Below are 26,865 nucleotides of genomic sequence, written 5' to 3'. Positions count from 1 at the left end.
CTCTAGCTTAACAAGGGAAGAATCCTGCCCAGCACACACACATGCACCCACATACAAAAATGAGGAGGTCAAAATGGCTCATAAAGGAAAACATTAAGTAAGCACAAAGAAAGGAGCATGAAAGGAAACAAGCAAAATTGCAGAAGTCCTCTATCTCAGTAATTACTTTAAATGTAAATGGATTAAATTCTCTAATCAAAAGGTAGGAAGTGGCAGAAGGGATTTTAAAAAAATGACTCATCAGTATGCTGTATACAAGCAATACACATTAGGGCCAAAAATACAAATAGTTGAAAGGACAAAAAAATATTCTATGCAAATAGCAAACAAAAGAAAGCTGGAGTGGGTGTATTAATATGAGACAAACTAAACTTTAAGTCAAAAGCTTTTGCAAGAAAATAATGATATATACTGATAAAGGGTCAATTCATCAGGAAGATATAATAACATTTATAAATATCCTTGCACCATATTGTTGTTAAGTGCTCTCAAGTTCACTATGACTCATAGGAACCCTATGAACAATGGATCTGAGCCACGTTCTACCCTATGTCACCCTCACCATCTACCATCTCCACCACACTCGAGCAAATTAAAAAAAGTGCAGCTCTAGGTTAGATACCACCATTTTATTAATTCATTACTCTTCTTTTAAAGAGTGTTTTGCTATCCATCTTAACTACTGAAGTTTTTATTTTGGCATTATTTGATAGGTTCTAAAAAACTAGAGTTTTTTTCTTAATTTTAATGGAAGTTTACAGAGACTTAGCATTTCCAGTCAAGAATTAGTGATTTTTAACACAGCCTGTTGTTTCACAGTAGCAATACCTTCCTTGCTTTTTGAAGTCATGACCTGTCATTTTAAAGTCTTCTGTCCCTCTTCTCTCCACCTAGATCTAAATCTTTTCTTTTTCCAGAGTTAGTTCTTATACTTAAAAATTTTTAATCCAGATTTGGATTTTCTACAAGTCTGGAGATCTATTGGAGGTCCTTCATCAGCCTGTCTGCTGCAGAAACTGGGCACACTACTTGCAGAATATACTAACCATCCACCATCTCACTTCCTGTCTAGCCCAGCAGGCCAACCCACTGCCCTTCCAAGGCAGGCTTCTGTGTGTGGTATAAGGAAAGCAGGGAGGAGTCAAGCCATATTATTTTGACTGCAGGTCCCAGAGACCCCTCCTGTTCACCTCGCCACACCCTCCTCAGTCCCCACGATCTACCTCATGGCCTCAAAGTCCACAGAAATGTTTCTTTCTTGGTTTTCATTGCCACTATAGAGTTAAAAGATTATTTTTCTTCTCATTTTAGGGTCTGGATCCAGGTAGACAAAAGGGGTGCTAGAGACCCTGCTACCACTTTGATTTGGAGGAATGCCCCTCCATCACCTGACTCTCTTATCAGCAGCATAGTCAAAGAGTAACTAGGAGCAAAGGGTGCTCTGGGTAGTGTGAGTACTCAGGCACCAATCTCACTCAGAAGTCTTCCAGCCTCTGTGTGGAGTCCTCTAGTAATAAGATTACCCCCCTATCTCATCTTTAGGGGGTCAAAGCATAAAGTGGTGGTGGTAGTGGTGTCATTTGCCATCAAGCCGACTATGACTCGCAGCAATCCTATGCAAAATAGCTCTGAACTTTGCTCCATCCTGAGCCTGTCTGTCTCTGGCACACCTACCCTCATTACGCCAGTTACTGAGTTACCAGGGTCTTCCTATCCTGCGCTGTCCCTCCACTCCTCCAAGCATGATAATCTTCTCCAAGGACTCATTTCTCCTGGCAACATGCCCAAGTGTGTGAGAAAAAAAGCCCCAAAATTCTTGTCTCCAAGGAGCACCTTGTTTTCACTCTCTCCAAGACACATCTGTTGAAAACCAGGAAAGGAGTCAGGGGGGGTATGGGACAGATCATTCGAGAGGCTGGACTTTATGGCATCGAGATTGGAGGAAGACTGTCCATCAACAACCTGCATTAAGCATATGACACAACCTTTCTTGCTGAAACTGAGAAGAACCTGAGGCTGTAGTCAGTAATTTGGATTGAAGCACCACTGGGCCAAGTGGCAGCACCAATATGTTGTTGTTATGTGCCGTCGAGTCGTTGGCGACTCATAGCGACCCTATGCAAAACAGTCCTAAACCCTGCTCTATCCTGCGCCAACCGCACTGCCTCTGACACACCCATCCCAATTACCCCAGTCACCGAATCAATCCGTCTCATAGAGAGCCTCTTCCCTTCCTGCGCTGTCCCTCCACCCTCCCAAGCATGATGTCCCTCTCCAAGGACCCGTCCCTCCTGGCAACATGTCCAAAGTATGTCAGACGAAGCCCCAGAATCCTTGCCTCCAAGAAGTAGCTTGGTTTAATCCTCTCCAAGATGAATCTGTTTGTTTTCCTGGCAGTCCATGGTACATTCAGTACTCTTCTCCAGCACCACAGCTCAAAGGCATCAACTCTCCTTCTGTCCTCCCTAGTCATTGCCCAACTCTCTGATGCATAACAAGTGATTACAAAGACCATGGCCTGTATCAGGTGCACCTTAGTCTCCAGAGAGACACCGTTGCTCCTGAGTACTTTAGAGAGGTCCCTAACAGCAGACTTTCCCATCGTGATACGCTTTTTTATTTCCTGACTGCTGGTGCCAAGAGTGTTGACTGTGGAGCCGAGCAAACTGAAGCTGTGAACAATCTCAATCTGTTCACCATCCATCCTGATGCTGCCAATTGGTCCAGTGGTGAGAATCTTTGTCTTCTTGACATTGAGCCTCAGTCCATACTGAAGGCTGCAGTCCTTGACCCTTCGCAGCAAGTGCATGAGGTCCTCCTCAGTTTCAGCAAGCAGGGTTGTGTCATCTGCATAACGCAGATTGTTAATAGATCTTCCACCAATCCTGATGCCGCAATTCTCCTCATAGAGCCCAGCCTCTCGGATAATCTGCTCTGCATACATGTTGAAAAGGGATGGAGACAGGATGCATCCCTGGCGGCACACCCTTCCCAATTTTGAACCATGCAGTGTTACCCTGCTCTGTTCTGATGACTGCCTCTTGGTCCAAGTATAGGTTTCGCATTAGCACAATTAAATGTTCTGGGATTCCCATTCTTCTCAGAGTCAGCCACAGTTTGTTATGATCCACACAGTCAAATGACTTTGCATAATCAATGAAACATTCTTCTGGTATTCTCTGCTTTCAGCTAAGATCCATCTAACATCAACAACAATATCCCTAGTACCACGACCCCTTCTAAACCCAGCCTGTATTTTGGGAGTTCTCTGCTGATGTGCTGTTCTAATAGTTTTTGGATAATCTTCAGTAGAATCTTGCTTGCATGTGAAATCAATGACACTGTTCTGTAGTTTCCACACTCAGTTGGGTCACCTTTCTTTGGAATGGGAACAAATATAGATCTCTTCTAGTCAGTTGGCCAAGTGGTTGTTCTCCAGATTTCTTGGCACAACTTGGTGAGCACATCCAGGGCAACATCTGTTATCTGAAATACTTCATTTGGCACCAATATAGATGGAGAAAAATTAAGATTGTTAACAAGACGGAGAAAAATTAAGATTGTTAATTATTTCATCTTGCTCAGTTTCACAAATCAAACACTCTTTCATGATTTAATTAACCTTTTTATTTCTTGACTGAGTGTTGAATTAGGAAAATATACTGTCAGAGACCTCTCCAGAGTGCTGAAGAGCAACAAGGTCAAGGTAGAGACTAAGATGTGCCTGATCAGGCCATGGTTAGCATAAGATATATTATCTTCTGTGGCCTCGTATTTAAAAAGGCATAAATGGTCACCAGTTTGGGACTGCTTTCCAGTTTGGGAAGATGAGTGGAGCAGCTGGATTCTACAAAGGTGTGTTTTCTGTTTTGGCTGAGGTTTGAGTGTGGGCTGTTGCTCGCAATTGATTGTGAACTGATTGGTTTGGGTCTTGTACTTAAAAAGGCATTTAGGCCTGAGGGTCAAACATTCTTCTAAGTAGTATAGCACTGGTCTGTCAATTTGTTGTACAGAGTAACTCATATTTGCTGTGAAGGTAAACACTGACACTGATGTGTCAAATGTGATAATGGTTAATCATGGTGGACAGTGTCTGATGGAGCTCTCAAATTAAAAGAGGCTTAGAAGCAGGAGTGGCATCCACTTCTGAAATAGCTTGCCTCCAGAAACTCTATGAACTTAGAGAAATGATGGAAGTTATGAATGTTCAGGACTTTCATTCATAGTCTCCCTTTGAGTCATCTACGACTTGATGATACAGTCCTCGTAAACATTTTTATAGGAAAATGTCCCCCACCAATCCTACTCTCACCACAGTGCTGTCCAGTTCCCATGACGGCCTTCAGTTGCAGAAAGTGGACCATCAATTATGTAAGGTCGTAGGCTTAGAGACCTGGTGTCTTTCTGCCTACTTGGAATTTCCCTGCCTGGAGAGCCCTGAGAGCCCAAGAATGCATAATGAAGAGCTCTTGGGACAAGAGCATGGCCTTTTGGATAACGGCTAAGTCCATAAGCTCTACTTCATAGATGACCCTGGTTTATAATTTTATGTGAACTTTGAGATTTTCAGGTGAGAATGGGCCCTTTTCCAACTTTCCATGGTGAAGTTTAAACGGTATTTTTTACTATATGGAAAGCAGCCTCAATCACTGCCATTGAGTCAGTTCTAACTCAGAGAGTCCCTGCATCAGGTTATTGAAACTGTAAATCTTTATGGGAGAAGACTGTTCATCATTCTCTGGTGGATTTGAGCTACTGACCTTTCCATTAGCAGTCCAGTGTTATCTATGATGAATCAAGGCTCCTTAAGATAAAATAGACAAGCTGTAAATGGTGGCTAGGTTATCCTTTAGTTTACATAAATTGGAATGAATGTTCTTGGGGGTACAAGTAAAAGTGTGTCATATTGAGCTATATTTAAGTTTGGTGACACTTAACTTTCTCTTCTCCAACCCTCATGCTGACTTTTCCACTAGATTTCCCCAGGTCAATGCTGCAGTCCTTGTTTTAGGTCTGCTCCCTAGAAAGCTCATCTTCTTCAGATGCCCCTTCCTCAAGGGAGCCTTCTTTGATCCCCAAACTCCTAACACCAAGTTGTGGATGGTCCCTTAAGTTCTGTGCTTATGTGATCAATGACGTCCATGAAGTAGACTGTTCCATGTCTCCCAGATGGGCCTGTGTGTTTAAGAGACAACATAAAGGCACACCTCTTCCATCCCAGCCAGGGTCTGGCACATCCAATGGGATGAAAGACAGACAGTTCTCCTGTCCTGCAGCTTTCTCAGTGTCTGTGGGGAGCAAAACTGACCAGACCAGAGATGCCAAAAGTTTACAAATATTATCTCTGATCCTCACAGGAACTCTGTGAATGAGACACAAGTGTTTGTCTCTTCTTCAGTCCCCACTCACTCCTAACTACTTTGGAACATGAAATAAAAACTGAAAAGTCTCTGAAGCCATTTTTATTTCTCATTTATTTGGTTTCCTACTTTGGTGCACATGGGTTGTATTTCACATGGAAGCTGACATCTCTCATATGACACACCCCATAGAACACCACACACAATCACCGCAGTGCAGATTGGCTTTCCTGGCTCTACTTCTAAGAGCGCACACACACACATACAAAAAGAACATTCCTTTGAATCTGCAGATGAATAAAGAGAAGGGGAAAGCAGAAAGATCTGCCAGGACAGGTGAACCCAAAGAAATGGGTCTCCCAGTGGGCGTGTTCACAAACATGAATGACAGGGATACAGAAAAGCCAAGGTATCTTGGGAGCACTTAGACCTGACCTCAGGCCCCATTGGCTCCCTCAATCCAATTTCATTTCCAGATATGGAAATGAACATCAAGGTCCAAGTGGACATAGCATGGGCCTCAATCACTGCTGGAGTGCATGCCACTGTTGCATCTCTGAACCAGCCTGCGTGGTCCCAGGAAATCCCAAGGCAAGTCTAACACAGGCAGGCTTTCCCAAACCCTAAAATTTCTTGCCCTCAAAGCCCTGAAGATTGAAGGCGGTGTCCAGAAACTTCTTCAAGGACACTAGATGAGTGTTCCTGTTTCCTGTGGCCGGGGCAGCGGCTGGGTCACGGCCAGCATACCTGGTGAAGGAAAGGCAAAATGAGAGGCTACTGGCATTCATCACCCCAGAACAGCAGAGTGGGGATGTACCTGAGAACACTTCAGAATCCAACTTCCTGCCCCAGCACACTACACTCCTAGTGAGCTGCAGGCCCAGGGAAGATCTAGCCCCGGCAGCAGACCCCTCCTGACTCCCTGACCCCGAGAGACCCAAAGGCATTTCTAATGCTTTTCTTCTCTCCAAGGCACCACAAGGCCAAAGGGCTTTATATGTATCACATCCCACCATGGCTATCCTGCTCGACAGAAGATAACTGGTCTAACAAAGTAAAGTTTGAGGAAGATGCTCTAACTCTGCTCCAGATACAGAAACAAAAAGCGCCTGTCAATCACTGATGCTGGATGAGAAAACCCATCTGAGTGGCAGAGCTGTGAGGCCAGGGCCCAACTCCTCTGTTTCAGGGAAGGACAATGACTAGTATGCGGCCCTTTTCCCTGACCTTGGCGTGGTGGGAAAGCAGAGCTAGCAATGTGGTGACAGTGGATCTGTCCTGTACCAGATGGGCCGTGCTCGGCTCATGATGGTCATGAAGCGTGGGTTGATGTATTCGTAGTAGCCCATATTCTTGTGCTCCTCCTGGCACCACACTAGCTCTGCACATCGATATTTCTCTGCTTCCTGCTTGATCAGGTCAAAGGGAAATGGGGAGATCTGGGGCAGGCAAAGAGAAAGAGGATATAGTTCAGGGAAGGGTAGCCCCCAAAGGAGAAGCCACAGCCATTCCATTGGCCACTCCCACCGGGCCTGGCCCTGCTCCAGTTTTTTCTGTGCCCTGCCCAGTACCACCAGCTGGGACTTGACAGCACCTGCCCATGTACCTGCTCCAGGCGGGTGATGGCCACTTGTTCCTCCAGGCCCCGGCTGCTCCGCTCCTTCACCAAATCATAGTACACCTTGCCTGTGCAGAAAATGAGCCGCTGCACCTGCTCAGGAACCCCTGCTGCAGCCCCATCCTCAGGGATCACCCGCTGAAAGCTGGTCCCTTTGGGCATCAAGAGGATAGGGTGGGACATAAGCATCCAGAGGGCACAGCACCTCAAAAGGGTGGGTGGCTCTGGAATCAGGTATGCCCCTCCAGCATCCTCATGCTCTTCTGGCCCCAATTTTACACTTGTAGCCACAGTCGGCACCCATGAATCAAAAGATCTTAGAGCAAGAGGCATCCAGTAGCCTGAGAGGTATTGGTGTTTTTCAGGGTACGGTGAAGAGATGACCAGGGGTCTGGAAGGAGAAAGAGGGGGTTTCATACCTACCTAGCATTCATCATCACCTGTCTTGTCTCAAACTCCACAGACTGCTCCTCTTCAGCTGGGTCCACTCCTGTGTCCACCCTACCCCATAATCTCCACACCACAAAGCAAGGGAAGCTCTAAATGATAGCTATACCTTCCTCCTTCTTACCCCTGCAACCAAGCCCCCAAGATTGTCAACTTTTACTTGTAAAAATGACTAGACATTTCCTCACTTCATGTCAACACATCAAGTGCTGTGTCAGGCCTGGAATAAAAAAATCTCCAAAGAAGCTACTTATCATGCACCCCCCCCCCAACCCCAGTGAGGACACTTGGGCCAAGTGAGGCCAGGCAGCCAAATTCCAGAGCACTTTTCCTGTCTGTGCAGGGAACTCTGATGTGCACAGGCCAGAATGAGCTCCTGAGCATGTGGGAGGCCCTGCCTGGACTGCTAGTCACACAGCCATGGACTGTGCACCCAAACACCTCTGCTCTCTCAGTGCAGGGACCCCTGTTGCCTCTTCACTCTACAGAAGGACCACATCTCCTCACCTGTTGCCTGCATCTCCCCACCTGTGGCCCCCATCTCCTCACCTTTGGCCCACATCCCTTTAACTGTTAATCATGACACTTGGTTCTTCAGGCACTTCATCTGACCTGACCTCTAGGTAAGTTACGAGGAGAGATCCTGGCACGGCTAAGATCTTGAGAGACAGTCACACAAATAAATGGATGAGTGAATGATCCCTATAATGCTCCATATAAGCCCACCCCAAACTAGGGCAGACCTCCACCAGACTTTGCATCTCTTAAGTTCTCCTGGTGGCTTTTGTGAGGCCCATGTATACTTTTCTGACCCCAGAATCTACCTCAAATGATCTCAGGCCAGCTGGTCATCATGCTAGCTGATGGAGACTGTGCTAAAAACTGTTGCCCTGGATAATGTCTTCAGACAGAGGGAAGAACAAAAGAGCCCCAGGAGCCCAGATCAGGCTGTAATTACCAGGTCCCATGTTGGCAGCCTCCCCAAAGTGAGGCCCCATTTGCTCCCTGCCCAGTCACATACCAGACACCATCTGGTCAAAGCTGGACCTGGCCTCCGGGTGCCTCAGTAGGGATTTAGGCGTGAAGATGATCAGCTGGAAGAGAAGCATATGCCAGCTGCCTCTCTCCACCTGACCCAGGGCCCTCTGGTTCAGGCAGGGAGGGATGAAGACTCACAGGCTTGCGGAAGGGCAGCAGGATCTGCCGACGCAGCACATGGAAGTAGCTGGCAGGTGTGGAGCAGTTGACCACAATCCAATTGCAGTCATAGAGCTGGCTCACCTCAAAATCTTCAGTGAATGCCTGTGGTCATGAGGCTGAGACTATGAGTGGCAGGACCGCAGTACCCCAGGCCCAACCACTCTGAACACAGCAGGGCAGGCCCCTGTGGGGGACACAAAGCACTCACAGGGTAGGAGTCCGAGTCATCGTTGCTCATTTGCAGGAACCTCTCAGGCCTTGCTGAGGAGTGCTCTGGGCCCTGAAATAAACCCCAGATGCTGTGGGCTGGGCCTCTGAGGGACATGGCTGTCACAGATCTGGACAGACATCATGACCTTGCCTGGACACTGGAGGTAGGGAGAGCAGAGTGCTTGGAGGGCTCTAGAAAGGCTTCACAGAGAGGATGGCTGATATAGAAGAGGAGATGTGGACAAAAACCTGAATGCTGCTGCATGATGCACAGGGAAGAAGAAAAGGGCACCCCAAGGGACCAGCCAGATCAGACTATCTTCCCCAGCCTGGTCACGCTTCATCTTGACAGCTGTGAGACCTTGGAAAAGTCTCTCTACCTCTCTGTGCCCTTGTCTCCTCACAGGTAGCATAGAAGGCAATGGTCTTGACCTGGATGTTGTGAGGACTTGGCCACAAAGACATGCAAAGTGCTCATGACAGCAAGTGCCTAGGCTTAACAGGCTGCTCAAACTCTGGTATGCTGACCAGATCACCAGTGGAAGCTAGCAGGACCTAAGAGACACTGCAGTTGGCAGTCCAGAGCCAGCCAGGCCTCAGGCAGTCCCATGGCCAGGCAGTGACCAAACTGCCCTCCACCTGCCTCTCCTGCAGCTGGTACAGTGTCCCAAGCCCCACCTAACCATCACTGGGTGACACTCTGCTTGTCCTCCAAATCTCATCAGCCTAGCAGCTTCCAGAAGTGACCCCCAACCTCTCCCTCTTCACCCACCCACACACACCAGAAGGGACCAGAGGTGAGCAAACTAGCAGAACTTCAAATCCTGCTTGCTGACTGTGAAACCCCAGACAAGCTACTACAGCTCTGCCCCTCAGTTTCCTCATGGAACATGGCTCAACCAGTCCTAAGAACTGAGTTCTCACACAGCTGGTGTCATGCACTTGACTCTGACCCAGGCAGCCCATGTGCTTCAGGGTAGAGAAGTGCCCCCTAATTCCCATGCCTGACTTTGGAAGTGGATCATCAGGCCTTTATCCTAGGGTAGCCTTTGAATCAGCAGCTGACCACATTAACTCTCTGCAACATCCAAAGATTCCAAAACATGGTGTTACTGCTGTTTGTCACATGCCATCAAGTCAACTGTGATTCATTGAGACCCTATGACTAAGAGAAGGGAGCCCTGCTCTACCCGGTGCTGTCCTCATTGCCCCTTCCATGCTCAAGCCCACAGACTGTCACCAGAGTGGTGACAAAGATGCACGTTATTGCCCCCACTTCTATTCTTTGCAGCATGACCCCAGCATCGCTGTGCTCTCACCATGCCCTCCATGCCATGGGGCAGCAGCAACACAATGCCGTTGTGCCGCACCCACTTGGCTTGGCCGGTGCTGATGAACTGGTCGATGATGCACTGGGCAGTGTTGTGGAAGTCACCAAACTGAGCCTCCCAGAGGACCAAGGCGTTGGGGCTGGCCATGGCATAGCCCAGCTCAAAGCCTGAACAGAAAACATCAAGCTAGTACCTGTCCCACACTGCCACCAGGCCCACACTTCCAGGATCCCTTCTAGCTCAAATGGCAGGGTCTCTCAGCATGTCCACAGCTTTCACCCTCAGCTCTGACCCTCTGCCAAGCTCATCCAGGTCCAGACCAAGATCCAAGTCCAAAGAACCTGGAGAAAGAGTAGGGTTGTCTGAACACAGAAGCCACCAAAAAGTGTGGGGCAACGGCCACCCAGAGTTGACTCCCAGCTTTGCTGAGGACCTCCTAGAGACGGTGGCTGAATGCCTGGCACAGGAGCTAAAAATCAAATGAGCCTAGTTTGGGGCAGTCGAGAGCTGGAGACAGGCCATGGGGCAGGACTCCTGGGTGGCAGGGCAGCCACAGCAAGATGTGAGCTCAGGAATGAGGTGCAGGGCAAGGTCAGGTAGAGCTTGTCCACTTACCAGCTGGTGCAGTGTCCCGCAGCGCATTTTGGGGGCTTTCTATATGGCTGGAGGGGAGTGGTCCCCAGGGTAGGGAGGCTCTAGTATTTACAGATTCCCATCCATCATACTGGGTTTTTCTGGGAGGCCAGATGGAGCAAGAATCATCTCTCAGGTAACTTAAGAATTATGAGCTCTGATGAGTCCTGGCCACTCTCAGGCCCTAACTTGTTCCTTCTCAGCCTGAGGCCCAGGACATGGTCATGACCATACAGATGGACATGTTGGGGTGCTGGTCCATCACCAACCCCTGGGTACCCAGGCTCACAGAACTGCAGGCAGTGCTGTGACCTACCCAGGACCCCATACTCTGAGAGGGAGCTGTTGCACACGGTGTAGGGGGCCTGGTCAGGCCACAGGTGGTTCATGGGGACACATGTCCTCCGGTCAACATCCTGGTCATGGAGAACGTGGTGCCGGTGACTGGAAAGAAAGGGATGGTGGGCAGAGGGTGAGCAGGGCCCACTACACACAAGCAAGAAAGACCTGTCCCAGTGGGAATGCAGCTAGTCTGTCACTGGGCCAGGAGACCTGGCCAGAGTTACCAGAGGAAAGGGGTCTAGAAGATCCTGGAAAGCCAGAGCCTCCTGTGTACCAGCCTCATGCTCAGTGGGGACGTGGGCTCTTGTTATAGCACTGTCAGGCCCCAGGTAAGCCGTTGAGCTTCCCTGAATCTCAGCCCTCACACAGAGCACACAACAAAACTGCTCCACCGCAAGGTGCTCAGACAATCTGCCAGCCTTGAAATGTCCTGGGCATCCCTGGCCACCAGACTGACTCCCTGAGCCCCAGCAGGGCTGACAGAGGAGTGGCCTCTGCCTTGACTAGGACAGGATGGACAGCGATGAACAATCAGGTTTGAGAGGCTTGTCATACTTGGAAGGCACAATACCATGACTCGCTGACAGGGCAGTGACAGTCAGAATCTTAAATTTTGAGAGGAGTATGACAGGATATAAAGGTAAAGGGCTCCATTTGGATTCAAAATCTCAATTGCAACAAGCAAGAGAGAGCGAGCTAGCTTGACAGCACACGCACGCACATGCATGCGCACACTCACACGGGATCATAAAGGATCATAGAGCATATCCTCAGTCACCAGCGTGGCCCAGGGGGTCAGCTCTAACCCTTGGTAAGGAGGGGCTGGTGCACTAGACATTCTCTGACTCACTCAGTCAGGTAAGATTGGGAAGTAGAGAAAGTGTGGCCCCACTCGAGACCCTTGTGCTGATTGTGGAGTCCTCAAGCACAGTTTCAAACCCTCAGTTCCCCACCTGCTCACTGGGGACAATAAAGTCCAGCCTGCCAAAGTGGGGGACAGGCCTGAGAGTCCTCCTCTCACCTGAAAGTGCCCCTCTCCACATCCTGCCCACTCAGCCGCACATGGATGCCCTCCTGAAGGAGAGAACCAAAGGCCATGTACTCTGCCAGTGCCCAGTCCACGGTTCGATTCTTTGTCATGTCTGCCCGGCCCTTCAGGATGCGAGAAAGACCTGTGGGAGGCAAGCACTGACCAAGAGGCATGGAGCCAAGCCATCTACCCCAGACATCTGCAACACAGGGCCCTGGAGCAAGGCAAGCAGACCAGGCATGGAGTGGGGCTCTGGCAGACAGTAAGGTCCAGCACCATGTGCCCCTGCCCCACCCCAGCTTCCAGCCTGTTCAACACTCCTTTCTTTTAACCCCTCATCAACTAGCCTCCTTCCACAACCTCCCCCACACGTGGTAGGGAAAACAGCATGTGGGGCTCAGTGGCAGACACCTTTCTAGGGGTAATAGACAGCTGGTCAACCACCCTCTTACAGCCAACTTCCATGTGTCAAGAAAGAACTGTGCTCTGTGGGGTTTTCGGTGGCTGAGCTTTCTAAAATACATCACCTGGTCTTCTTCCAGGGCATCCCTGAGTGTACTTGATCCCCCAGCCTTTCAGTCAGGGGGATATATATTCTATCTATCTATCTATCTATCTATCTATCTATCTATCTATCTATCTATCTATCTATCGAGAGTATATATACTATACTCTCAGGGACGCCTCCTGGAGTAAGTGCTGTCACTACATTCTGTATTCAGAGATGCTAACAAGTTCCGTAGAGCCAGCCTGGTGCTTGGATCTGAGCCCTTGAGTCCAGTGGCAGGGCCACGGCTCTGTAACAGGTGTAGATGGGCACAGGCTCACTTCTCCTGATTAGGGCCCAACAGGTACCCTTCCCCTGAGCTGCTCCCATTCCACCTCTGCTAACACAAGAGCTCCTCCTTTGAGCCCACGCTGTCAGGTATGTCCAAGGACATCTGAGTTTCCCTCAACCAATATCCTTTGGCTTGGCAGGCTCCTTGCCAAGGACACAGGCTCTCTGGGCTTTCAAAGCAGAGGGTACCTTAGCCAAGGCAAGGAGAGCCCCTCCAGGGACCACCTGACTCATACAGGCTTGTCCAGAGGCAGGACAGCAGAGAGTAGCCAACATGTCTTCTGTTGTTCCCCCTGGGCCACAGGCAGCCTATCTTCTAAGCACCCTCCCTGTCTGCAGGATCCTGCTTGTCTTCCAGGCCCAACAGCCCTTCTACAGTCATCCTCTCTTTCTGATTTCCTCTTCCTGGCCCAGGCATGCCCAGCAAAGATATGTGGAAAATCTACTTGTTCAACTTAGGGCTGGTCATCAAGCCCCAGTGGGGAGGGCAACGCCTGGGTCTATTCTCCCCTCAGGACACCCTGGTCAGCACTGTGTGCTTCTTACTGAGCCTCAAGTGAAGTGCTGAGAGCTGAGGTGACCGCAGTGCAGCTGGTGCAATGGTCAAACCCAGGGCAGCAGCACATGAAGCCCTGAGCGATGCCTCACCTGTGTGGATCTTGAAGCCCTCCAGTGGCACAGAGCTTGCCACAGTGCCGATGTGGGTCAGTGTGTCCTCGGGGATGCCAGTAGTTGGGCATGTCATGCTCTTGGGCTCTCCATCCACGTTGAAAAAACCTACAGGGCAAAGCTAACTGTCCACTTTCAAGCTGGGTATGGGTCCTCAGATATCCCTGGTTAGACTTTCTCCTTAGGACTAAGGGCCCCCATTTCTTAAGCCCACCTGACCCCAATCTCCCCTCTCTCTTATCCCATGCTCTGGATATGTGCCAAATGAATACCCACAGCTGCAGCATCACATCCAATCCCTTCTTTCAGAGCCTAGACTCCAACCATTCTTGGGCCTGATTACAGCTGACCTACTCACACCTGTTCTAGCCCAACTTTGCCAGGGATGTGGGGGTTTCCTGTGAAGAAGGTGGCTGTGCCTGGAAAGTAAACCACCTTCTACAGTCAGGGAGGATAGGAGGAGTACCTGAGGATCTCACTTTCATCCTCAAGTCTTCTCTTCCCTTGCGTTTAATCCCGCCTATTCAGTCACATCTTGGCAAGGAGCATTTGGTCCCTCTCTCCAGCCATCCCTGACCTGGAAGATCTAGCTGCCTACAACATGATCTCCAGGTCTCAGGGACAGAGGTGGCAGCCTTTGAGCTTGGCAGTAATTGCCTTTGTTCAAGCTCACTAGTTACCAAGGGAAGGTCAGAGTCCATGGCCCTGGCAAAGCACGCTGTGCCAAACAAACCTGCTTACCTGGCCAGGGGGAGTCCAGCCAATGCTTTATGTCCAAGATCTTTTTGTCCTTAGATCTACCATATGCTTCCTCACAAATGCGGTCATACTTGGCAATTTCCTCCTGAGGAAAGGATTCCTTGGGTAGCCAAAAACTAGGTCCACTGAGATCCTTAAGGCCTGGTTCCCTCACCAACTTGTATAATTCTCTCCCCACTGGCCTGCTATGTTCTCACAGAGTTCAAAGTCTCAGAGGTCAGGAGGACCCAGGTTGGTCTGATATGTGCTCAGCAGAGGATTGAGGGAGACACGGGAAAGACCAAAGCTCTTGCCTCAAAGCCCCCCAAAAGATGAGGGACAGCATATTCACAGACCAGGAAGACCCCTGACAACATTCATCAGCAGAAATACTGGCTTATTGCACACTCTGCAGGAGAACTGGGGGTTCTTGGAGATAAGGAGCATTGTAGCAACATCTTTAAAGCCCCACTGCTCAACATGGCACTGCAGAAGCCCCAGGGATTCACCCTGCTTCCCATGCTCACTTCGAACTCCTGAAGGGTAACCATTCCCTCAGCGATGAGCTTGTCTGCATACTTTTTCACCACAGGGACCTGTTGGTGGATTTGTTTGTACATGAGCGGCTGTGTGAACATTGGCTCATCCATCTCGTTGTGGCCACGCCGCCTGTAACAGACCTGAAGAGGCAGTGTCGCAATTGAGTGCCTGTCCTGTGACACTGTGCAGGGCTCATCCACCCACCACTGAGTGTCCTGGCACCTGGCCTCTGCACAGATTGCTCTTGGGGATGTTCAACCCTTCCCTGTCTGTCCAAGAAGGACTCTCAGCTGACTTTCTGAAGATGCTGAGACCCACCTTCCTCCACTCAGTGAGCCCAGCTCTACATAGCAGGGAAGCTCCCATTCTCAGCCTCTCACCCACCCTCTTCCACAGACCTACCAGGTCTACAACAACATCTTTGTTGAAGGTGTTCCTCCACTCAGCTGCCACACTGCACACATAGATCACCGCCTCTGGGTCATCTGCGTTCACATGGAAGATGGGGGCATTGACCACTCGGGCCACATCAGTGGGATAAGGTGAGGAGCGGGCCATCCGAGGGTCAGTAGTGAAGCCAATCTGGAAAGGCAGAGGAACTGGAATTGCCTCTCTGTTTACAAAAATCTAGACAGGTGAATTTGCTTTAGAACAAAGGGTCCACTGGGCCATAATCAGAAACCATGGTGGCTTCTAATGGTAGAGGGATTATGCCTGCTCTTTCTCCCACAAACATTTTTTTAAAGGCTCATAGCCTCAAGCTGACGCATGGTTAGTGTGCTCAGCTGCTAGCCAAGAAGTTAGAGGATGAGTTCACCTAGAGGCACCTTGGAAGAAAGGCCTAGAGATTTACTCTGAAAATCCTGTAGCGCACAAATCTAACACACACACACACACACACACACCCCATCAGAGCCAGAATCTATGGAGCACAGATCTCCTCCAACATACATGTAGTCACCAAGATCAGAATGGGCTCAACGCAGCTGGTCTAGCAGCTAAGGTAAATCTCCATCCCACTGGTAACCAGCCACACAATCTTGAGCAAGGTACTGAAATTGCCAAAGTCTCAACTTCCTTGTCTGTTAAAAACCAATTGGTTGAAATACCTACTTCACAAGATGCAAATAAAAGCACCTAACACAGGTTTCAGAGGCTCACAAGAAGAGTGAGTGGTACGGAGGTGAAGCTAGAACAAGGAGGGAGGGCGGGCACGGGGCTTCTTCCTGGGGTGATGGCAGCATTTGGGAACCAGCTAGATGTGATGGTTTCACAACAATGTTAATGTTCTAAATTCCACTGAGCTGTATGTTTTAAAATGTTAATTTTACTGCTATATAAATTTATGTAAAATAAAAAGGGGCTGTTACAGTTATGTTCTAGGATTAATTTGTTCATATAGATCTAAAACTAATATCTAGTTACAAACTCAAACTCTATGCTAGGCCTAGATTATATAGGCATTCCCTTCATCTTCATAATCCCCTCTATTTTCTATTTACTAGGATCCAATTTCATTTTCCAGGAAACTGAAAAATGGCATAACAAGGGAATAAAAACTATGAGGGTCTTGTTCTTCCAACTAAACTGCCTCCTGAATATCCAGGATGGACCTGCTGGCTAGGCACGGCATGGAACCCTCCTCTCACCTGGTTATTGACCACGATGTGCACTGTGCCGTTGGTGGTGTACGAAGGCAGGTCACTCAGGTGGAAGGTTTCATAGACCACTCCCTGACCGGCAAAGGCAGCATCCCCATGCACCAGGATGGACATGACCTGCACAGCCAGGACAGGAGGTAGAAGGGGCTGTTCCGCCCAATCTGTCTGTCTCAGCCCTGCACTTCCATGGTTGCGAATTAGAGCCCAGGTGCCAGGGCCCAACCTGAGATCCCGGCCCTTTGGGAGCCCCAGCCCAAGCTCACCTTCCTGCCCTGTGAGTCTCCACGGTAGAACTGCTCAGCCTTTGTCTTTCCTTGCACCACGGGGTCCACAGCCTCCAGGTGGGAGGGATTAGCCACAAGTGACAAAGTGATATTCTTGTTTGTGGCCCGATTAATTCTCTCATGGTACATACCGAGGTGATATTTAACATCCCCAGATCCCTGAAAATTGAAGACAGTTAGATAGACAGAGACAAGAGCCAACAGTTGGCTGAGACATCCCATGATGCCTGCAAAGACCCAGATCCTACTTAAGGAAGGATGTATTGTCCTGCTCCACACCCTTTACCACCTTTTGCACCCCCTTTACCACCTCTCCAAACTGGGCCCATTCTCTCCACCCAGACTCTCTTGGAATTATCAGCCAGTGTGCTCTCAGCTTTATCAACTGCAGCACATCTAAAAAGGACAAAAATGGTGAGAGAGGTACAGAGCCAGTAAGGAGGGTCCAAATTACAATAGACATGAAAAGAAGGAGACTCATAAATGGTGCCAAGACCCCTGGCTGAGCCCCTAGAAAAACAAGTAGAGTCTCTCACTCATTCTTTACAGCAAAGATATGTCCAGCTGCATCAAAAATGTGTGTGAAGTAGGAGTCTATCAGATTGGAAGAAAATGTGACAGACATGTCCTATGAACCAGGAGTAGGGTAGAGCTTCCTTAACAATATAGAAAACCCAGCAAGCATAAACAGTGTTGCTAGTTGCCATCAGGCCAATTCTGACTCATGATGACAGTTTTAAGGGTATGACCTTTTAGAAACAAGTCACATGTCTTGCAAGACACATCTTGCAATCACCAATTGGTTCCAACCACCAATCTTTTACAGTGCTTGAGCCACTCAGGGAAGACTGATAATGTCTAACAGAGTTGCCATGGAGGCAGCAAAACCACATACAACGTTTGGGAGAATCAAGCTGAGAAAAGTACTTAGAAAATAAATCAGGCCTGAGGCTAATTAGCTCAACATACAAATCACTTCTGCAAATCAGTAAAATCAATATGCAAAATCTAGAAAAGGAACTTACAGAAAGAGAAACACAAGCAGCTTTAAAAAGTTGGAAACAACCTAAGTGCCCATCAACAAACAAATGGGTAGAGAAGCTCTAGTATATTCACACAATGGAATACTACACTGCATTGAAAAACAAGGAACTCATGAAATATTATTCAAAATGGGTGACTCTGGAGGACATTATGCTGAATTAAATATCTCAATCACAAAAAGGCAAATACTGCATAGTGTCACTGTTGTAGAATGGGACTGACATCAGGGTTGAGGTAAGACTGAGAAAAATTGGATATATTATATACTCTGCATTGAAACAGATGAGGGAAAGAACAGTTTAAAAGTGATATATGATTGGGTATTATGGTTATGACAAGAGTCAAGAATGAAGGTTGCATAGTGGAGTGTACTCAGGGTGGGGGGGGGTGGTAATTGTACATCAAGGAAGGAATTTTTCTTTTACTTTTCAAAGAGAAGAGCAAACTGGGGCGGGGGCAGGGAGAAAAATGCAACAATGAATGAATATGCAAAATCTCTATAAATGCTCATTAAAATTAATAAAATAAAATTTTTAAAAAAACATGAAAAGACACGCAGTTGAACTATTGACAAAGAAGTGCGAATGAAAGTACATTTCTTACAGTTCACACTGGCAAAGATAGAAATATCTGGCAGAAGCAATGGGACCACAGAGCCAAAGGCATGCTGGTGGGCTGACCGAGGGTCAAAAAGTAATTTCACCAACTCAGATCCAGCAATTGCACTTTTCAGCCACCAACTACCAGATACATTCATTCACCCCTGTGTGCAAGTTCACACCTCCCATAGCCTTAATGTCCATCTGGGAAGATAGAGAAACTCTCAAACTCATTAACTTCAAGTCAAAGCAATTCATAGCTGGCCCTACAGGGGTTTTCCGAAGCTGTAAATTGCACAGGAGACTGCCCATATTTCTTCACAGAATAGCTGGTGGATTAGAGAGGACCACTAGAGAGGTGTGGCCTTTTGGTCAGCAGTACAATTTCCTGTGTGCTTTTCCACCACAGATTAGGTCAATGTCAGTGGCTAGAAGAAAAACCCAGGTATCTCTCTGTGGGATGATGTGAAATTGGTGAACTGCTGTGGGCAAGCAGTAAGCTGCCAGACTTTGCATGTTCCACAGCTTTGCTAATCAGACTGCTGAGTGAGAGAAGGAGAGTGAGAGAAAAAAAAGTATGTGTCTGTCTGTCCACGCACATGCACATGTGCATGTGTCCTTGCCCTGCTATCAACTTGAAGAGAGAGACAGGTAGATACACACATAGATGCACACATATGCACAAGTGCACACATGCATGCACACATACACACTTACACAGATGCACACATACCCACATGTGCATCTGCACACATGCACATGAGCAGGTGGAGACAACCAGAGCAGAACCATCCTGGGGACAAGCAGGACTTTGAAAAAGGAGCAGAGGATCCTTTCCCTTTCCCTGCCCCTCCCTCCTCCCACCAAACCATGCAACCATGCTGTTTTCACCCTACCCCCTCCCACCCCTCTGTCCCCACCCTTCCCCCCACTTGAGTTTCCATACATGTTTTAATAGTTATCCTCCTGTTTTTACAATAATAGTCCTATGCAATATTTGTCCAGGGGGAAAGACAGGGCAATTACATACAAGGTCCAATGGTAATTAATTTTATAAAACATGATGCATGAGAATGATTGTATACAAAACAATATGAATGAAGAATAGTGTGAAACATAATGTATCTAAACTTTCTAAGCAAACAATTTTTTTTTTAAAAGTCAAGGAAACAAACAAAAAATAATCCATTAAAATATGGGTCAGATCTCTTTTGCCTCAACTGACTTTTGAATAAAGGTATATAACCACACAAAAAAATGAGCAGAGGAAAAAGCTTTATGAGCTGAGGGTCCATGGAGGGCAAAGACCTGGGGTGTAAAGCAGCAAGATACTGATGTAGCCCCAGAGAGGCTGTGAGCAGAAAAATATCCTCTCAGCTCTTCAAAGAACACAAGAGACAGTCCTGATCCCCAAGGTGAAGGAAATGAGTGAGGTGACGTGGACAGTACTATGGCACATAGGCTGGGCTACACCTGCAGAGCTGAGGCAGTCCAGGCCACTGTCTAAAGATCAGGGCCTCGCTCTCCCAGCTATCCAGTCAGCCCACGGGTGTCAGATGACAATGTTTGCTTCAAAAAGCCACACAGGACTAGTGCAGACACCCTAGCCTCTTACTCACCTCTCCACATGTCTGTCCAGCTCAAGATCTCTGAGCCTGGATGTTCCTGACCTCAAATCCCTGCCACTCCGTTCCCAAGTACCCACTGCTGAAACTTGTGCTTGGCACCCACCTCTTCTGCTGCTTCCAGCTTAGGGTCAAACTGGCAGAAGATCTGTTCCAGGTCCTTGCGGATCACGTTGGCTAGCACATTCAGCCTGCCCCTAGGGACAGAAGGGATTTGGGCTCACCCAGCTCAGAGGCCCCCTCTCCTCAGCACACCTCCTCAAGCAGACACCAGCCTGTATGCCTCAGACTCAGGCCAGGGGGGGAGGTTGTGGTAGCAGGGAAAGCACTCAGACCACCCCAAAGCCCCACACAGCTCCTCAGTCCTCTTCATTCTGTGATTCACAGCTGTCTGCACATGGCTGTCCTGACCACTCAGCTGTGACTTGGAAAAGGAGATTTGATAAATCCTTGCATGGAGATCTGGGTAGCTCAGAAGGCAGCCAGGAACCCAGAACTCTCTGACCAGTCTGAACATCCACCAAAGGACACTTTAACAAGGAATGGGCGACTCTGGCTCACCAGCACCAGGTCTACGAAGACATTGGCCAACCTCCAGCCCCCTTGCCCTGTAGGAAGAGGTCCTGCTCCTGTTCTGTGGGGGCAGGGCTTGGGGGAGAGCCCCATCAGTCTCCAAGATTCCTTATTTTCACTGTGGAGGCCAGTTCCCTGTCCTCCCAGAGCCCTTGCAGACTGTGAACCTGCCCTGTGGACACTGTAAGGGATGTCCTACTCCCTCCTGTCTCTTGACCTGAAACCATCTGAGTTTCCACCACAGATCCCTGGGTCAGTTCTACCTCCCTCCTAACTTGACATAATATCTCTGGGCCCTTTGAACACAGAGTCTGTGGCAGCCAGAACAAGACACTCCTAGCTGACTAGCCCACAGGCTGGTGACTCCCAGCACATTGCATATGGGAATCCTTCACGCCCATGTGACCTCAAGTTGGCCCATCCACAATTACAGCCAGTCTCTGCCTCAATTCTGGCAGCTCTGCCACAAAGAGCTGCTTGACATATCCTCACAGCCCCGCATCCCCATCCATGACCACAGTGGCCTCCAGCCTTCCAACTCCTCATCACAAAACCCAAAACACTCAAACTCCTTGCTATTGAGTCAGAACTGACTCATTGCTGATGCTCCAGTGGGGTTTCAGAGGCTGTGAACTGCAAAGAAAGAGACCGCCCATCATTCTTCCACAGAGCCATTGGTATATTTGAACTACCACGTGGTGTGCCTTTTGGCTTAGCATGCAACTGCCCACAAACTACATCACCAAAGTCGCTGCCCACCTAAACATGCAGTCAGGCCTGCAGAGACAGAATCCCTGGGTTCAACTCCAGAGACCTGTATCAAGGGAAGCCCACCAGGGGCAACTGACCAGGCTACATGATCTTCTGGTCTACAGGAATACCAAAAAGCATCAAAACCCCTTTCTGAAATCCGGTCCCTTCTAGGGGCAGTGACAATATGATGATTAGGGGTATTTGAGAGCACTGGCTGTCCCTGGATCTGTGGTGTTGGCCGCAGACCAACTTTTTCTGTGATGGTCAGTCAGGGCCTGGGAACTCAGAGAATTTTCCAGGCCATCCCCTACTTGCCTCCTTTGACCCCCATCTTCTTCCTTCCGCCTTTGCTCTGTGGTACCAGAGTAGAAAAGGCAAAGTTAGGGTCAGGGAGGGGAGCAGGGCCTACCTGTGGGGCATCCCCAGGATGACATTCTCAATCCCCATCTCACTGGATTTATCAATGATGGTCTTAAGGGCAGGAATCATAACCTCACAGCCCTCCAGGCCAAACCGCTTCTCTGAGGACCACTTGCGGGCTAGGAAGTCTTCAAACCTGAGTTGGGAGAGAGAAGAGGAAAGGTTTGGATAGTTAATGAGGCAGATTACAAATGTCCAGGATGGAGTGTGTGCAGATCCTTCTGGAGTCTAGGTCTACAACAGACTCCACACCCAGCAAGGAGAACAGGGTGGGCCCGAGGTCCCTACATGCACCTTTTCATAGCCCTTGCCAGCAAGCCTCTGCTTTCAAGGAGTTACCCTCATGGACTACTTCTGGCCTTTATCTTTCCAAAATGAGCAAATAATTCAAGAAGCTGGATGATATGAAGAATATGGCATCGGGGTTAAAGAAAGGCTCATTAATTACCAATGTTATGCAGATGACAAAACCTTCCTTACAGATAGTGACACAGCCGTGGACTTCACTATGGACAACACCCCAACATCAAGAAAATAAAAATCCTCACCACTCGACCAAAGGGCAACATCAAGATAGATGGGGGAAAGAATGAAGTTGTCAATGATTTAATTTTACTTGGCTATGGTACTAGGGATATTGTTGTTGATGTTAGATGGATCTTGGCTGAAAGCAGAGAATACCAGAAGAATGTCTATCTGTGTTTCATTGATTATGCAAAGTCATTTGACTGTGTGGATCGTAACAAACTGTGGCTGACTCTGAGAAGAATGGGAATCCCAGAACATTTAATTGTGCTAATGCGAAACCTATACTTGGACCAAGAGGCAGTAGTCAGAACAGAGCAGGGTAACACTGCATGGTTCAAAATTGGGAAGGGTGTACGTCAGGGATGCATCCTGTCTCCATCCCTTTTCAACATGTATGCAGAGCAGATTATCCGAGAGTCTGGGTTCTATGAGGAGAATTGCGGCATCAGGATTGGTGGAAGATCTATTAACAATCTGCGTTATGCAGATGACACAACCCTGCTTGCTGAAACTGAGGAGGACCTCATGCACTTGCTGCGAAGGGTCAAGGACTGTAGCCTTCAGTATGGACTGAGGCTCAGTGTCAAGAAGACAAAGATTCTCACCACTGGACCAATTGGCAGCGTCAGGATGGATGGTGAAGAGATTGAGATTGTTCACAGCTTCAGTTTGCTCGGCTCCACAGTCAACACTCTTGGCACCAGCAGTCAGGAAATCAAAAAGCGTATCTCGATGGGAAAGTCTGCTGTTAGGGACCTCTCTAAAGTACTCAGGAGCAACGGTGACTCTCTGGAGACTAAGGTGCGCCTGATACAGGCCATGGTCTTTGTAATCACTTGTTATGCATCAGAGAGTTGGACAATGACTAGGGAGGACAGAAGGAGAGTGGATGCTTTTGAGCTGTGGTGCTGGAGAAGAGTATTGAATGTACCATGGACTGCCAGGAAAACAAACAGATTCATCTTGGAGAGGATTGAACCAAGCTACTCCTTGGAGGCAAGGATTCTGGGGCTTCGTCTTACATACTTTGGACATGTTGCCAGGAGGGACGGGTCCTTGGAGAGGGACATCATGCTTGGGAGGGTGGAGGGACAGCGCAGGAGGGGAAGACCCTCTATGAGATGGATTGATTCGGTGACTGGGGTAATTGGGTTGGGTGTGTCAGAGGCAGTGCGATTGGCACAGAATAGAGCACAGTTTAGGGCTGTTGTGCATAGGGTCGCTACGACTCGACGGCACGTAACAACAACAACATGGTAACCGCAGCCAAGAAACCAGAAGATGTGTTATATTGGGGAAATCAGCTATCAAGGATCTCTCCAAAGTGTTAACAAGCAAGGACGTCAGTTTAAAGACTAAGGTGTGTTTGAGCCAAGCTAGGTCTTTTCAACTACTTCCTGTGTATCTAAAAGTTGAACAATGAAGAAGGTTGACAGAAGAACTGATGTCTCTGAACTATGGTTGAAGAATACTGAATATCCCACAGACTTCCAAAAGAACAAATAAACTTGGAGGAAATGCAGCCAGGAAGCTCCTTGGAAGTAAGGATGGTGAAACTGTGTCTCATATATTTGGGCATGTTGCTAGAAAAAAATCAGTCCTTAGAAAAAGATACCATGCTGGGAGAGGAGGCTCACCTAAAAAGATGAAGATGCTCAACAAGATGGATTGACACAGTGACTGTACAATGAGCTCAAGCATATCAGAGATTGTGAGGATGGGGCAAGGTTCAAATGTTGTTCATAGGGTGGCTGAGTCATAGTAAACTTGACTACACCTAACAACAAAAATAACTTCCCCCAATAGAAAGAGCATTCTCTTTCAAGGCTTCAAGGCTGGATATTATCCCCTCTTCCCTACTCCTTAGGAAGTTGTCTTTTCACCAAGAAGTGGAATGGGGCGGGGGGGGGGGAGCTCATCTAAGCCCCTGCAGCCTTGGGGCCACAGTTTTAGAAAGGCTGATGGGCAGAGCCAGCCCATGTCTCCTCCACTGAAGAGCCCCACTAAACAGTCCCCACCCAGGGCTGTATCTTCCATGTGCACATTCCCACACCTCTACCTGTCCCCTCTTTTATCAACTCAGGATGCAAGCTGTGTGCCCCATAATCCTTTCTATCATCATCTCCTAGAACCCAGCCCTGCTCACCTGCTGGCTCTACCTCTGACCCAAACCCAGGGGTGCTATTGCCCATGTCCTTCCAGAGGCCCCACACTAGGATGATGCTCCAGTCTTCCCTGTCCATAGAAGCCCAAGGTGCACAACAGCTGTCATGTGGCTGGCTAACCTCATGGAGCGCACTAGTCGGGCCAGTAGAGTTCTCTTCTCCTCACTGGAAAACTGCATGATGCCAGGAGTCTCAAACTTCTGCCGGATCCACTGGCACTGCTCCACATCATTGATGAACATGAATTCCAGGCCAATATGCTGGCAGTAGGTGCTCTGGGGAAGGGGTGGGGTGGGATGGGAGGGGTTGCTCCATGAGGAGTGAGAAGAAGCTAGCAGGTCCATATGAATCTGGGACAGAAAAGGCCACACATACCCCTCCACCAGCAGCCTGCTCTGAAGGGCTCCCTCGGATGGCCCATATCCCAGCCTGGGCTCACCTCAAGACGCCGAATGATCTCCCGCAGAGACAGGGTATTCTCAGAGCCCCCAATGAAAGTGGTTGTGGGCAGCTGGAACTCCTTATCTAGGTCAGTTTCCTGCAGGTCGTAGAAGGCTGAAGGAAGAATCCCAGGAAACAGAGAAAAGGAGTCTTAGAGCCTTAGAGACCAGCTGTACCATAGAGCTTTTCAGCAGCTCCCCAGCACTCTTCTCCAGCTCCTGTCATGGACTCCAAGGACCCCACATGAGCAGGAACAGAGGTAAGAACACGAGGTCAGCCCGGTCACTATGCAGTAGGGACTTGTACACGTCCCTTATATTTCCTCCAGCTTAGCAAGATTCCAGGTGAGGGGCACCCGCAAGCAGGGGCACCATGAATGGTGGGCCAGTGTCAGAAAGGAGTAGTAGGCTTATCTCCACACCATAGGCCTAGAGGCACCAGCTCAGTTTGCACTCCAGGACTGCTCCTCCAGGCCACATGCATCAGTTCCCTGGCTTTGCCAGGGTAGTGAGAAAGGTTAATAATGCTCACCCAACTTATCGATACTTGTGATTAAATCTGAGGGCACAAAGGAGTCAAGGTCTGCATCCAGAATGCCTAGAGGGTCCAGCTGGGCCACATGGTGGCCCCGGATCTAGGAGGAAAAGCAAAAAGCTGTGGTTGGGACCCAACTAGACTTCACCAAAACCATGCTTCTATGCTCCTCGTCTTCTAAGTCCAGCTACAGAATTCCCAGTCTCCACATCTTCTTTACTCAGTTGCTACACTCTGGCCAATGAAGTTCCAGGCACAGGCACTAGAATAGCAGGAGCTCAATGTGGTTTAAAAAGTATAACATGCAACTAGTAAAAACATAAAAAACACACACATTTTTGGACAGAGAAAAAAGTGCAACAATGAAAGAATTCAAACCCAAAGTCTCTGTAAACTTTTATTAAAATTTATTTTTAAAAAAGAAGTATTCAGTGTAGTATAATAGTAATTTCAAAGTTACAGGAACCAGATGTCCATCAAGAGAAAACTGGAAAGTAGATATGGCAAATATGCACAGGACAGCACTACTGAGCTGTTAAGAAGGAACTAGAAAAATATCCATGTGGTAAGGTAAGCATCACAAAATAATACTCAGTGAAAAAACTAATTCTAGGAAAAAAGATGATCCACTTACTGCCTACTGGCAGTTGCCTACTCACAGTAACCCTATCAGAACTGTCCCTAGGGTCTCTGAGGTTGTAAATTGTTACAAGGGAAGACTGAAGGTTTTCCATCATTGTGGAGTGTCACGCAAGTGTGAACTGCTGACCTTTTTGATTAGTGGCTAAACATTCAGTCCACAGTGTCACGAGGGCTTCTAAAAAATTTGTTATGTGCTCTTCATTATGACCCATTTTGCTGTTGTTGTTGTTGTTGTTGTTGTTGTCATGTGCTGCCGTCAAATTGCCTGTGACTCATAGCAATTCTATGTACAACAGCTCTAAACCCTGTCCTGTCCTGAGCCAGCCTTACTGACACAGATACACCAATCCCCATTAGTCCAGTTACTGTGTCAATTCATCTTATCCAGAGTCTTCCTCTCCTGCACTGTCCCTCCACCCTTCCAAGTACGATGTCCTTCTCCAAGGACTGGTCCCTCCTAGCCACAAAGTATGTGAGACAAAGCTTAAAAATACTAGCCTCCAAGGAGAAACTTGGTTTTGCCATCCCTAAGACAAAGCTATATATTAACAGCTAACAGATGCTGCCCTGGACGTGCTCACCAAGTTGTGCCAAGAAATCTGGAGAACAACCACTTGGCCAACTGACTGGAAGAGATCTA

General features: G+C 48.3%; 1 protein-coding gene across 1 annotated transcript in view; it reads right to left on the bottom strand.

Annotated features, from left to right (window-relative positions):
• Positions 1 to 5,983: 5,983 nt before the first annotated feature.
• OGDHL (oxoglutarate dehydrogenase-like) overlaps positions 5,984 to 26,865 on the bottom strand; it is a 30,964-nt gene continuing 10,082 nt past the window's right edge. Inside the window, exons 3-22 of the mRNA XM_006897727.1 lie at positions 25,581 to 25,683; positions 25,048 to 25,163; positions 24,729 to 24,883; positions 21,905 to 22,051; positions 20,276 to 20,366; positions 16,881 to 17,060; positions 16,606 to 16,734; positions 15,359 to 15,538; positions 14,944 to 15,096; positions 14,420 to 14,522; positions 13,658 to 13,786; positions 12,163 to 12,313; positions 11,116 to 11,243; positions 10,155 to 10,333; positions 8,834 to 8,905; positions 8,602 to 8,727; positions 8,447 to 8,519; positions 6,967 to 7,130; positions 6,645 to 6,799; positions 5,984 to 6,107 (exon numbers count right to left, since the gene is read on the bottom strand). Coding sequence (XP_006897789.1) covers positions 5,984 to 6,107; positions 6,645 to 6,799; positions 6,967 to 7,130; positions 8,447 to 8,519; positions 8,602 to 8,727; positions 8,834 to 8,905; positions 10,155 to 10,333; positions 11,116 to 11,243; positions 12,163 to 12,313; positions 13,658 to 13,786; positions 14,420 to 14,522; positions 14,944 to 15,096; positions 15,359 to 15,538; positions 16,606 to 16,734; positions 16,881 to 17,060; positions 20,276 to 20,366; positions 21,905 to 22,051; positions 24,729 to 24,883; positions 25,048 to 25,163; positions 25,581 to 25,683 — 2,658 coding nt within the window. The remainder of the gene's footprint in view (positions 6,108 to 6,644; positions 6,800 to 6,966; positions 7,131 to 8,446; positions 8,520 to 8,601; positions 8,728 to 8,833; positions 8,906 to 10,154; positions 10,334 to 11,115; positions 11,244 to 12,162; positions 12,314 to 13,657; positions 13,787 to 14,419; positions 14,523 to 14,943; positions 15,097 to 15,358; positions 15,539 to 16,605; positions 16,735 to 16,880; positions 17,061 to 20,275; positions 20,367 to 21,904; positions 22,052 to 24,728; positions 24,884 to 25,047; positions 25,164 to 25,580; positions 25,684 to 26,865) is intronic.

The sequence above is a fragment of the Elephantulus edwardii genome, unplaced genomic scaffold (assembly GCF_000299155.1).
Source record: "Elephantulus edwardii isolate Elephantulus edwardi_28Jun2011 unplaced genomic scaffold, EleEdw1.0 scaffold00213, whole genome shotgun sequence".
NCBI lineage: Eukaryota > Metazoa > Chordata > Mammalia > Macroscelidea > Macroscelididae > Elephantulus > Elephantulus edwardii.
This window is presented reverse-complemented; position numbering and strand designations above follow the sequence as displayed.